Source organism: Lethenteron reissneri, chromosome 25 (assembly GCF_015708825.2).
Source record: "Lethenteron reissneri isolate LAM-NWPU_2019-01 chromosome 25, ASM1570882v1, whole genome shotgun sequence".
Lineage (NCBI taxonomy): Eukaryota > Metazoa > Chordata > Hyperoartia > Petromyzontiformes > Petromyzontidae > Lethenteron > Lethenteron reissneri.
The window spans coordinates 12,856,287-12,869,468 of record NC_083803.1 but is presented as its reverse complement, the minus strand read 5'-3'; the positions used below and the strand labels follow the sequence as shown (position 1 = coordinate 12,869,468).

Below are 13,182 nucleotides of genomic sequence, written 5' to 3'. Positions count from 1 at the left end.
ATCCCTTCTAGTGACGTAATCCCCTCTCGGGGCGCCGTGGTAGCGAGATGTTGTCTCTCTCGCCTGGTATGCAGGAGGTCATGGATTCGGTCCTTACCCCCATGACTGTACATCTGGAATTTGCATATTCTCCCCATGGTTATGTGGATTTTTCTCCGGGTCCTCCGGGTTTTCCCTCCACACTTATAGGCATGCGTTCAGATTGCTTGCCTGCTATAAATTTCCCCGTGATAAGCCACTTTGTTGAGCGAGGTCGCTTCTAAAATAAAACCAGTTTAGTTAAGACTTGACCGAGCCCACTTACATTTCCTAATAGTCAACATGTTCTGTCCGATTTGCGTTTGTTCTCCGATACATTTGTTACTCCTTCTGTCTCTGCGTGCAATACCAAAAGTGAAGTAGCTCAGGTGCAGCCCTTTATAAGTGCATTCTATTAATACTGCGCATACATGTGACTGTCTAACAAGTACACGAGTGGCGTTCACTTGAATGTCAGAGACACCACGTTTCCTATGACGATTTTACAAATTTTCACTGATCACGCAGCCGCACAGAAGGCAATACTGTATGTGCAGCTGCAAGACAAACCCACAAGCTCAATATGCGCCTCAACACAAACCTTAACAGGAACCCACGACCCCAAATACAAACCCACAAATGTCAGCCCACAGCCAGAGCATGGAGCCACGGGCAGCTGAGATCTTGGGTTTCTCATCTGTAGCAGATTGATCGTCTTAGACCATCCTCCAATGACTGCACATTCGAAAGAATGTGGATTTACACTGAATGCGGTCTAGTTCAACATGGTTAGCTACGTCTATAAACATATAAATAGTACAAGATATATGCCAAACCATCTACGTACAGCGTGAGAGGGCAATCGTGTGCGCGTGGTGAGAGCCATTTGAAAGCATGTTGCAGTTATGCGGCCTTGTCACTCAAAGACCATTCCCGAATGTGGAACTGCTCCGTATTCTGTGTAGAGTCAACAGAAACAGGCCCTTTCTTCACCCTATGCCCGAACTGGTCACTGGCCAAAGGATGCCGATGAATAGCGAAAAGAGAGACGCGTTCGTTGCCTATGGCCGCTCGATCGCATGCGGAGAAGCGCGAGGTCACATGAGCGGGGTTACTGAACGGAGGAGCCGAGGTGCCCGCTCCCCTTTCTTTCCCCCCCCCTCCCCACTTCTGTGCAGTCGTTCCGGCCGAGCCGGGGCAAAGATGGATAGAGAAGAATTGCCAACGGGTCACGTGGAACAAAATAGTCATTGATCCCCACGTTCAAATCGGTAGTGGGCAATGTTCATCCATGTTGGCTCAGAGCCAGCCGATTTCTTATTTGAGCATGAAGACACTTTGCTTTGCTGTTATAGCCACAGGGCAAGGTTATTATCGCTAAAATCCCAATCACATTTTCATATCAAAGCGAAACAACAAAAGCATTTAATTTAACAACAGCACTCCGGCTCGTATCAGATCCTTGGCCCACTACGCAGCCAAAGCAAAACAACAAATAGATGTTGACCAAAACTAAACTTAAGCATCTTCTTGGTTCTTTCGGTAAAGTCACGTAGAATGGAAATAATAAAATAATAAAAATAAAACATAATAAAATAATTCTCACGACGTTTCGGCCACAACGCAAGCAGCCGTCCTCAAGTGGAGAACAGGTCTGTCGAGAAGACAGAGTCTGTGTGCGTGCAGTGAGATGTCTTCAGACTCCGTCTTCTCGACAGACCTGTTCTCCACCTGAGGACGGCTGCTTGCGTTGTGGCCGAAACGTCGTGAGAATTATATTATTATGTTTTATTTTTATTATTTTATTACTTCCATTCTACGTGACTTTACCGAAAGAACCAAGAAGATGAATCCCTGCAGTCACGAAAGCTTTAAATCGAAATTTAAACTTAAGCAATTAGCATGCGGAGCAAATAAAAATGCCACCTCCAGCCCTTCAACCGCTGCACTCTTGCCAAACTCAACGCTGTAAATGCTGTACTTTATGCAGCAGCGCAACATTCATTTAGCCTCACGATATTTTTAACTGAACCCCCACAGGATAAACACAGTGCCAATAAATAATTATGGCACCAGCGCTCCCAGGCATGTAAGCGAGATGCACAGAATTCGTAAGGGTTAATGTGGGTCACATTTATTGCCAGACGTTATTGTAATTGTCGCACACCAGGTGCGATGCGTTTCATAGATCTGCAAAAACACCAAGCAGAGACATGCGCCTAATACTTGCAGACATGCGATGGGGAATGGGGGCAGACGCGTAACCTTTGCTGCTATTCTGAAATTTAAAACTGGATTCTTTAGCGGCATGTCTAGCAAATGCAACCGTAGATGTCACTGGGAAGATCTGTGGTCATGCTTTGAGTGTATATTTTAAAAACATGGCACTCTTCCAAAGACTCCCAAGCCCGCAGCCTACTCTGCGGACAATTCTTTAGCGCGAGCAACATAAAAAACAATATAAATAAAGCAACGAAGGACCTGACTAATCGTTATAATGGGTCTATGTGTGTGCAGTGAGATATCTTCAAAGAACAACCTCAATGCTTCTGACTTCTGAGCTTGTCTTCCGGCATCCACTTCACCAACCGGCTCTGACCAGTGTGGTGAAGTATCGTCAATCAACAAACATGGTGGACACGGTGTGGCGGAGGGCCATCATCCTGCAGCAGATAGATGAAGGGCTGTACATTATAATGCCTTCTCTCAGATACTTACGGCTTTGGGGCTAGTTACAGCATCTCTAATTTATTCATTTGCCTCGAAAGCTATACTGTACTTTGAGAGAGAGAACAAAAATCAACAGCGGCGTCCAACATTCTGCAAACATACTCTTAGTTCTTTCGGTAAAGTCACGTAGGTAAAACATGAAAAAAATCACGTTTCGGAGGCAACACAGCAAATCTGGCTGTGACGGTCCCACCTGATGACGGAGACTTGTGTTGCCTCCGAAACGTCGTGATTTTTATTTTATTTTTATTAATTTTAATTTCATTTTTTACCTACGTGACTTTACCGAAAGAACTAAGAGTATGAATCATTGCAGTCACGAAAGCTTCAAATCTAGAATTCTGCAAACATTGAACTTCTTTCACACCGTATGTAACCGACCACGATAATCGGAGGCACACCGCCCGGCACAGTTTGCCACCTGCCTTCTCTGCGCGCATGCATTCACCAGTCACAGCTCTTTTTTCATTCGCCACGCGACTCAGCTCTCCACAAACCGCAACCGCAGAACAAACGCCGTGCCACCCGCAGATTGTTTCCTCTGCCGCCCTCTCGCACCGGGAATGACAACACGGGGGGAAGGGGGGGGCGGTCATCCCCGTACGGCGCGCACAGAGTCCCACATCGCTGAGCGCACTGCCCAGGGGGTGAAGTTTCTGATGCAGCGCCGCATTACGGACGCGCCACGGCCCTCTCTCTCTCTCTCCCCCGGCCGTCCACCTCGTTTGTCATGCCGGGCAAAAATCAATGAAGCTCACAGCCAAGGGTGACTTTCGCTTTTACCCTCCGGATGGGTCACGTGCCATTTGATCGAGCCAGCTCTCTTAAGAATTGTGTATTTATGTATGTGTGTGTTTGTTGTGCTGGGTGCGCGTGGCGCGTAGCTGTAACCCAGAACTGTGGTCAGGAGGTCCGGAGGATTGTGCACAATTCATTTTGTTTGCGATCCACCGACCGGCAGGACTACCAACAGACCTGTATGAGGTAGTACAGCAAATATGGTATAATTGGTTTTTTACCCTTCTATCTGGCAACAAAACTGACACTTTTTTTACAAGTAGTCATGTTTGCATAGACCACAATACCTGCAGTCATAATGCAAACAACAAACATAACTCTGATAATGTATGCACGGTCCTTGAAGTTGATTGGTCCACACCCGAGACAGCTTTCCTTAGAGCCTAGTCTCACATGGGTTGGACCAGATGACGCCAAAATGCGCCAATTATCATATTTTTGACTGGCAAATGAGGTTCCAATGGAGCAAATATGCTTTTGATCTATCTGCGTCGATTTTGCACCACCGTTCCCTCTCAGATGGGAGGATTTTCTACAGGTGCTCCAGATTCCTCTGACACAACGAGCCGTTCCTCGAAAATTGAGCAATCACATCCAGCATGAACCTCTGACACAAAGTGTCTGGAAACTCGGCGAAGCTTTCTGCTGTTGACCCTCCTCATCAGATGCACGAGTTCAAATCCCAACCGGGAGTCGGCTATAGCCCATCGTTCCTCACAGGTCGGACTATAATCCTACGATCCTACTTTGGTCCCAGTGATAGGAATGTGGACATTTTTAGAGTGAAAGTCAAATTTGTACCACAGCCTCGTGCCCTGCAATGGAAATGAGCACCATTACACATTTGTTTGTTCTTGTTCCGCATTTGACACTTTAAAAAAGAAAAATGTTGTTTGAGGGAAGAAATAAAGAGCTCACTAATGTAAAAATTAGTTTATAAGCAAATTAAAAAGCACAATCCAAAAGCATCAGCAATGCCAATGCTTGGGCCAACGTGTGCGTGTTTCTTATAGGAGGGTTTGCACTGGAGGAACCATGGTGGCAACGAACCAAATTACTGTTCCAGATTCACCCTTTTGTGGAGTAGAGAAACCACTTGCATTCCATTGCATCACAATGCGTAATGTTTTTTCGACAGGAATTGGTGTGCACCGAGGTTACGCAGAGACTTCGATCGATCACTCAAATGTATAGCACGGTTCTGAGGGTAATACTTCATAGGGCATCGCTGTGCAGTACTGTACTTTGTGCTGCATTGTGACGAAGCATCGGGCTCTGCATTGCGTCGCAATGTACGGCATTGGGAAGCCTAATTATTCGGGGGTGCTAAGCCCAGCGGCGGTGAAAGTGTGTCAAGTCGGCCCCAGGCAGTGCGAGCCGTCGGGTTAAAAGGTCGTCATTCCAATTACTTCAGCTCAGCAGTGCAAATACAGTCGAGTCAAAATATTCTCATTTAAATTTATCTCCGGCTTCCTGGCTGACAAAGCCAAAATTATGGGGTTTTGTCAAGCACTGTATTAAGCTTCGCTGAACCCTCGAAGGTGACAGTGGTCAGAGTGGGGGCTAATGAATGCACGTTCTACTCGCTAGGAACTTGGCAAATGCACTGAGCAGTACCCGTCAAAGCCAAACAAGGGTCATAGCTTACAGGTTAGATATCGTGCAGGAAAGTTTAGCGCTTTCCCTAATCTGCAGCACGAGCTTTCCCCCCCCCCCCCCACCCACCCATGCAACATTAAGTTGGTACGATTCAGAATAAAAAATGAGAATGAGATTTAGATGTATATTCTTTTCGATTTAAAGCTTTCGTGTCTGCAGGGATTCATCTTCTTGATTCTTTCGGTAAAGTCACGTAGAAGAGAAGTAATAAAATAATAAAAATAAAACATAATAAAATAATTCTCACGACGTTTCGGCCACAACGCAAGCAGCCGTCCTCAGGTCTGTCGGGGAGACAGCGTCTGAATGAATTCAGACGCTGTCTCCCCGACAGACCTGGTCTTTACCTGAGGACGGCTGCTTGCGTTGTGGCCGAAATCTCGTGAGAATGATTGTATTTCGTTTTATTTTTATTATTTTATTACTTCCCTTCTACGTGACTTTACGGAAAAAACCAAGAAGATGTATATTCTTGGTTCTTTCGGTAAAGTCACGTGGAAGGGAAATAATAAAATAATAATGAATTAAATTATAAAATTCTCACGACGTTTCGATTGCAACACAAGTGATCATAATCAGGTGATCATCATCAGGTGATGATAATTGCTTGTGTTGCAATCGAAACGTTTTGAGAATTTTATTGTTGTATTTTTTATTATTTTATTATTTCCCTTCTACGTGACTTTACCGTAAGAACCAAGAATATGAATCCCTGCAGTCACTAAAGCTTTAAAACGAGATTTAGATGCCTTATATTACAATGCTTCCATATTTAATATTACTAGACAGATTACTTATATTACGATTGCTTTCATATTTAATATTACAAGACATCGTGAGAAGTCAAAGAACATTTTATAAAACGCTAATAATAATTATTAGTATTAATTTCAACTTTGAGTTAATTCACTGCTGGATGAAGCCCTCCTCACACGGTATCAGTTGCGGGTGTTGTTTGACCATACTTCACTCTGATTGTCAGTGAGAGATGCGATGGGGAGGAAGGCTAAGGACGGACTCAGATGTCACTCGCCACCGATGGTAGCTATGAGCGGGAATCAAACTCGGCTCAACAGATTCGCGGTGCAGTGCGCTGTTGTAACAGGCGTACAGTACAATAATGACATTAAAATTCAAAAGTGAAAATGGAACTTTCCAATGAACTGCAACAAAAGGCGAGTTTTGAAAAAGCTGCAGATTACGTGCAAAAGTTTCTGCCGATGTAAATTGCAATTAAAATGAGAATGTGGATACAAAAAACAAAGCCATTGCTTTAATGTGCCACTCAGAAACAGGTCACTCAAACTCAAAAGCGGTAATCTGTCCTCAAAAACCTGAAAAAGTCAAGATCCCTTCCAAACTGCTGCAAACCACACGCTTCGATAGTGCACAGTGCCATGTAACGCGCAGTGCCATATGAACCCGTATAAAACTGATACACAGCATTTGCTGAAAAAGCCTGCATTGTTGGGTCACGCACAGAGGTGCATGTGGCCAGGGGCAGTTAGCTGTAATGCTCTCGTAATTTCTTGTTCGTTCACTGTTATAGGTAGGGCCAATAAAAATCTAGGTGAGTGCTTTAAATGCAAAACACAGTTGCATGAAGTGTGGGGTCAAATCATCATCATCACCACCACAAAAGTCGATAAGTTTCCCATAGGAATGGAACACACAGAGCATCAGGTGCTAATATTAGGCTGAGTTGGTCCAAGTGAGGGCGCAGCCCATTTCACAAGCCAGTTTACGTTTCAAGTTTCAAGTTAATTTTTTTAAATTAGGTGAGAACTCAAGAAACAATGATGAGTCTCATTTTCAAGAGTCGCCCGAGTCACCAAAGTTGCCAAAGGAATATAGAAATGTTTTAAAGTATCAAGCCAATATAATTCAGTGTATGTGTGTTGTATACACGTTGCAGCGTGGGTGTTTATGTGAGCACGTGTGTTATGTACGCAATGCATTATGTATGTGCGTGTTGCACATCACATCATCGTCCCTCTCACGAGTAAACACACACGCACACTTAAATAAAATAAAAACAAAGATCCCCCATGCACAAATACACATACACACAGATGTACTAAACACAAAGACAAATATCCCCCGTATGGCCTACATTCCATAATTAATAGTTCACAGATCGACTGCCAATGCTATGCATGGTCAGGCCTATATTGCAGCTTATTGTTCTAAAAGCGACCTCACCACCCACCATATAATATGTAAGCAGTAAACACATTCACACACTTAGGGATGCACTGTGTGTTAAGTCCAGGTATATATAGAAATCGTGCTCCCGTCTAAAAGAGCTATGTCCGTATGTTCAGACGGTGGTCCAGGTTGCAGGTTTGGAAGGTCCAGGTATGATAGAAGTGTGTTCTTAACGGGATGTAATGCATCCGTTTTAAATATGCTTTTCCGACTCTGCATCATAAATAGTACGGGTTTGTAGGCCACTGTGTGCCCTTTAAAAACGATCCATCGTGCAGCCAGTACCCTTCGGAAACTTGTAAACTTTGGTGGTGACAGTTAAGCGATGCTACAGCCATGCGGGCCAAACACAACCCCGTAACTTTATTAGCATGTGTGACTTCACAAACGTATACCCAATTTGTTTAAAGAGTATTTTTGAATGGGAAAGGGATGGAGTGCTTGCGAAAAAGTGTACGCGTACGTTGCATAAACATCGACAGTCTACAGCGAGAGGTCGCAACTGGGTACCCGATACCCGTACCCTACCCGATACCCGTACCCTACCCGATACCCGTACCCTACCCGATACCCGTACCCTACCCGATACCCGTACCCTACCCGATACCCGTACCCTACCCGATACCCGTACCCTACCCGATACCCGTACCCTACCCGATACCCGTACCCTACCCGATACCCGTACCCTACCCGATACCCGTACCCTACCCGATACCCGTACCCTACCCGATACCCGTACCCTACCCGATACCCGTACCCTACCCGATACCCGTACCCTACCCGATACCCGTACCCTACCCGATACCCGTACCCTACCCGATACCCGTACCCTACCCGATACCCGTACCCTACCCGATACCCGTACCCTACCCGATACCCGTACCCTACCCGATACCCGTACCCTACCCGATACCCGGCTTTACAAGCGTGCGCCATCACGCCCCGAGCAAGAACAAAGCGCAGCGCGATGGGTAACCGACAATAGATTTCGCATGACAATATGTTTCGTGAGATTTGTGTATACGTGTCAAGAAACTTGCAGCATTCATGGGTGCACGCAGTGCCGTTTTGGCTGCATGCCCACTCCACCGAGTCCGACAAAAGTGTGCCCGAGTGACACAAATGGGGCGGCGAGTTGAGGCGAGCCGTGGTGACGGTGGCGTTTAACGTCCCTTTTAGCAATGCCGTGTCACTCGCAATGGAAGCGGGGCTGGAGAAGGCAGCAACCCCCGCCTCCACCCCCCCCCCCCTTGCCACCTTTCACATAGACAGTCCTCTTGCCCCTCTAACCCTACGCTGTCAGTCCCCTTCAAGGAAGAGACAGGCAGGTGTGGAAGTTCACACAATCTCAACACCGAAAAAGGCTTGAAGAGGATGCAATAATACACGCAGCTAGAATTAGTGCAAACGAAAGCGGACACGGAGGTTATGATGATTGTCTTCATAATGAGGGATTAACATTGAACACCAGGAATCCTAAGGGTGACTTTTACTCTGAGTCTCCGGTATTAATACAGAGCCAACACATGTTTTCGTGGTGCCTTGGTCTGGTTGCATAGGCCTCAGGCATTAACCATGAGCCGGAAGAATGCTAAAAATGCCTAAGTCTGACTCTCAGACCCTCCGAAATTAACCGAACATTTCTAAGTGTGCCTTTGTCTAGCCATTATTATTAAGAAGCATTAGAGTGCATTACTGTAATGGTTATTTTATATGTTTATATTAATAATGAATGTAAGAATCCTAATGGTGACTTCGCTTGGTTAAATGGGCTTTGGGCATCAACACAGAATCCTAATGGTGATTCAGTCTGCCTCTCAGAGTGTCAAACATTAACAATGGACTTTAAGAATTCTAGAAGTGCTTTAAGGCTGGTTCTCTGAGTCTTGGGTGTTCATACAGAATGAGTAACGCTGACGTTCACAATTCTTGGTAGTTGTTTGGGTCAATGCATATGTAATAGTATTCGGACCCACAGAGTGCATAATCCAGACCTGAAATAGCACATTTTAAATCTCAAATCCATTTGACTGCTCCTTGTGCATGATTGTGTGCAGTTGAATGGCGGTAAACATACGGACAAATATCGTCAATATAGCCTTCTAAACCATACTATTAGTAAGCAATGAATTATAATTATAAGCATACAGTTCACAAGAGGTTGGTTTAACAAGCACATATCCTGACCACCTTCCTCTTTGCAGTAATGAAGATCACAGACACATCTCGGGCCTGTTAACCCCACAACTCCTGGGTCCGTCTAGTGACCTCGTGCCGACGATTTTTTCTGCCGCTCCACGCAGACCCTGAAGTGCACCAGGCCTGGCGCAACTGCCATGGTAACGTCACCGCGATTTAGTGACCAACGGCAGCTGATGCAGCCGCCGCTGCGCGCAATCGGCCTACTGTGAGTCAGACCTTCGTTAAACCCCCCCCCCCCCGCCCGGGGTGCCGAATGTTGCATTCTCACCGTCGATGCTCATCCCCACGGTCGGCCGGAGGCACCGTCACGCACTCATCGTGGCCGTGGAATAACCTCAGCACATCGCCTCCAATCAGGTAGCCTGCCGCCAAGACCAGGGCAAAGGGGAGCGGGCGGACACGAGTCGAGGTGAGCGCAAGAGATGTGTGTCCTCGCAAAACCTGAACATGTTTTTGGAGTCCGTGAGCATTGGCATTAAGAGGCTGCCGCGGTGTAACAGTTATCACGCTGGACTTGAAGCCGAGAGACCTCCTGGCGTGGACATTGTGATCTCTCAGTCACGAAAACTTCAAATTAGAATTAATCGTAGGGTCCATGATAACACGTGGGGAACATACCTTGGGCCATCTCACTCCCAGAGCACACAGGAGACACGTTCCACAGTGTTTGCTGGAAGGAGGCATCCACGTGGAGACTGCCGTTGGCGTGCGAGAGATGCTGCAGGAAATGGGACAAGCGCATGATGAAGAGGGGCGGGTTAACAGGAGTATCTCCCCTGCGGACATCAATGACGGTCGCATCACATCATTGCCGCACACAAACGCTGCTATAGCATTTGGCCAGGCGGCACTGTGATCACAGTGCTCAACCCATAGTCAGTGTGTCAGGATGTCAATTCCCAATCAGATATCGACTCTACCCATTATTGCTCCAAGGGCAATACATTCTGTACATTTTTATTGCTTTATGTACAGACGCCAATGTTTATCCTTTGGGAAGCCTGAGAATGAGGAATTTCCACTTTTGGCCCATGGCCACAACAGAGATGAATATCCCCCAATGCTATTGTGAGCATAGGACACTTTGATTACCCGAGTCATGCCATAATTCTGAGAGCAATACACAAGACACAATATGCCAGATATGCCAGCCTCAACCTCGACACATGTGCACGTAAAACAAGGTTCAATTATATAGAAAAATGTGTACAGTCTTAGGAATATACTAAAGATGTTTAGCCTCCTTTATCTTTGAGCTGCAGCAAGAAACAATATATCACCATCACTCAGTACCAGTCAGAGGGAGGTCAATAGTGTGCTCATCCTTTGCAGAGATTGGCTTAAAGCCATTGATGAAGATGAGCACTGCCCAACACTCATGCGAATGGAGAAACATTCCAGATTTTAAATTCAGCAGAAACATCAACACCTATCAACAGACGTCATACTGACACGTGATTCACCCCTCCACGCCCGCGACATTTTTTTTTTGCGCATGCGGGTTTAAATACTGTGCGTTGCCAAGAGACCATTACGTGAAACAGAATCCAAAGGGCAAACAATATCTAACTGTGATGTGCATTAATAAATAATTCCGCCCAAGCGAGGGAGCAATTGAATGATTGGGCAAATGCTTAGTGAGCAGAGGAAGGAGGCCAGGCGAAACGTGACGCCACTCGGCAGAGGCGTGGAGGGGGAGACTAAATACATAAATTCACCCAAGGGGGGAGGAGAGGAGGATGAGCGTAAATAAATAATTCCACCCAAGCGAGGGGCAACTGAATGATTGAGCAAATGCTTGTGGGCAGAAGGAGGAGGCCACGTAAAACGTGACGCGGAGGAGAGGAAACTCGTACCAGGTATCTCTCCGAGGAGATGCTGACCAGGATGAGGTCATCTCCAACTCTGACCTTCTCGCCCTCGGAGCGCTGCTTGGACGCAGGGTGAATGGTCCACCAGCAAGCCTCGCCTGCACAGCAACATGAGCCCCTTACTTCAGAGCACCATCGATTATCCATTCGCGATTTTTTACACATGCATTTCTTGTGTCAGTCTCAGATTATGTGAGCGTGTGTGTGTGTGCCTTTGTCTTTGTGTATTTTGCTTTGCGTGCCCGAGTTACTGATTTTATGTCCAAAAATGTAACGAATAAAATTGAGAACATGGCCATCGCCAGAGCAACGTGGAACTTCCAGATGCAGCTCAACCGCGAATACTGTGACTTGGGCCAAACGGATAAGATCCACAAAGTATTGTGTGCTTGGAACACCATTCAGGTTTGTTGTAACAATGAAAACCCCGTGTGCAGTTAAAGGAATCGCATGTCACCACTGTTATTAGTACTTATTAAAAAAAGCGGCTATGTTTTGCTTTCATTTGCATGTTTTTTTTACTGAAGTGATTTACTCTTTTAATTTTACTTATTTTACATTATCCTGTTCGCGCTGTTGTAATTATGTTACTAATTAAGTTACTAATGCGTCAATTGCCATTCTCTTCTCTATAATGCAAGCCTTATAATAATGCTTCCATATCTCCATGGGTTCGTAAGGGTAAAAAAAACCCTTCAATATTTATGCCACGTGATTATTATAAATAATGCGAAATGTATTGGCTATACATATACATAAATACAAAAATTAAGAAAAGCCTCCAAAATCTCCCACAGATTTCCACATGCATCTGGCCAGCGCTGCCCATGCAGCGATTAGAAAGAGGATTGTCACTGGCATGCCTTCTCGATACGACAGATTACAAATTCAGCGTCTCGCTGCACATCTGTAGGAACCTGAGCAAAACCACGTGAGAAGGAGATGCTTGCTACCGTGCAGGATTGTGCATTAATTACAGTGATTGTAGATACAAATGTGAACATGAGGCCTCCCTATGCTATGTCGCCTTATGTGGGTTATTTGACCATATTTCAGCACACTGATCATTGTGGTTTGACAGAGAGACTGGCTCAGGACCAATTCAGATATGCCGAGCCATGGATGATAGTTGCGGCTAGGAAATGTACCGAGGTTTGTTGGGTTCATAGCACGGTCAGCTCACCACTGTGAGCTCACTTTCCCCTTTGGCATTGAATCATCGTATGAGGAGCACAGTGAGTACACCTTAGTACAAGCAATGCAGGTATTCCTATATGTACTTTGCATATGAATGCACCATCATGACAATAAAGAAGCAAATTATTTTATTTCAAATCATCCCATTTTTTCATTCAGTTGCAACGAATCTCTCAGTTAACCTACGTGCAAGTAGATCAGCCCATAATTCCTCCAGGGTAGATTGTAGTACCACTCCGTGAGAAGTCTACAGTGGATTCTTCATAGGGAATGTGAAGTGTATTAATTCATGGCTGAGGCCTGCTAACCGATGAACACCGATCGACACTCACTTGAGACACTTTTGAACGTGCCAACAATGACTACCGAGTCAGAAGGCAACATTAGCTGTCCTATAGAGAGATCGGCTCCTGTCATGACAATGTCAAATTTCCATCATTAGCTCAAGGCCGATGATGCCAATGAGTCCCACCACAAAGGTCATTTTAGCAAAGGAGGC

At 45.6% G+C, this 13,182-nt stretch overlaps 1 protein-coding gene across 1 annotated transcript in view; it reads right to left on the bottom strand.

The window, feature by feature from the left end:
• LOC133347254 (ryanodine receptor 2-like) overlaps positions 1–13,182 on the bottom strand; it is a 323,764-nt gene that overhangs the window by 246,803 nt on the left and 63,779 nt on the right. Inside the window, 3 exon segments of the mRNA XM_061559372.1 lie at positions 9,884–9,977; positions 10,234–10,333; positions 11,472–11,584. Coding sequence (XP_061415356.1) covers positions 9,884–9,977; positions 10,234–10,333; positions 11,472–11,584 — 307 coding nt within the window.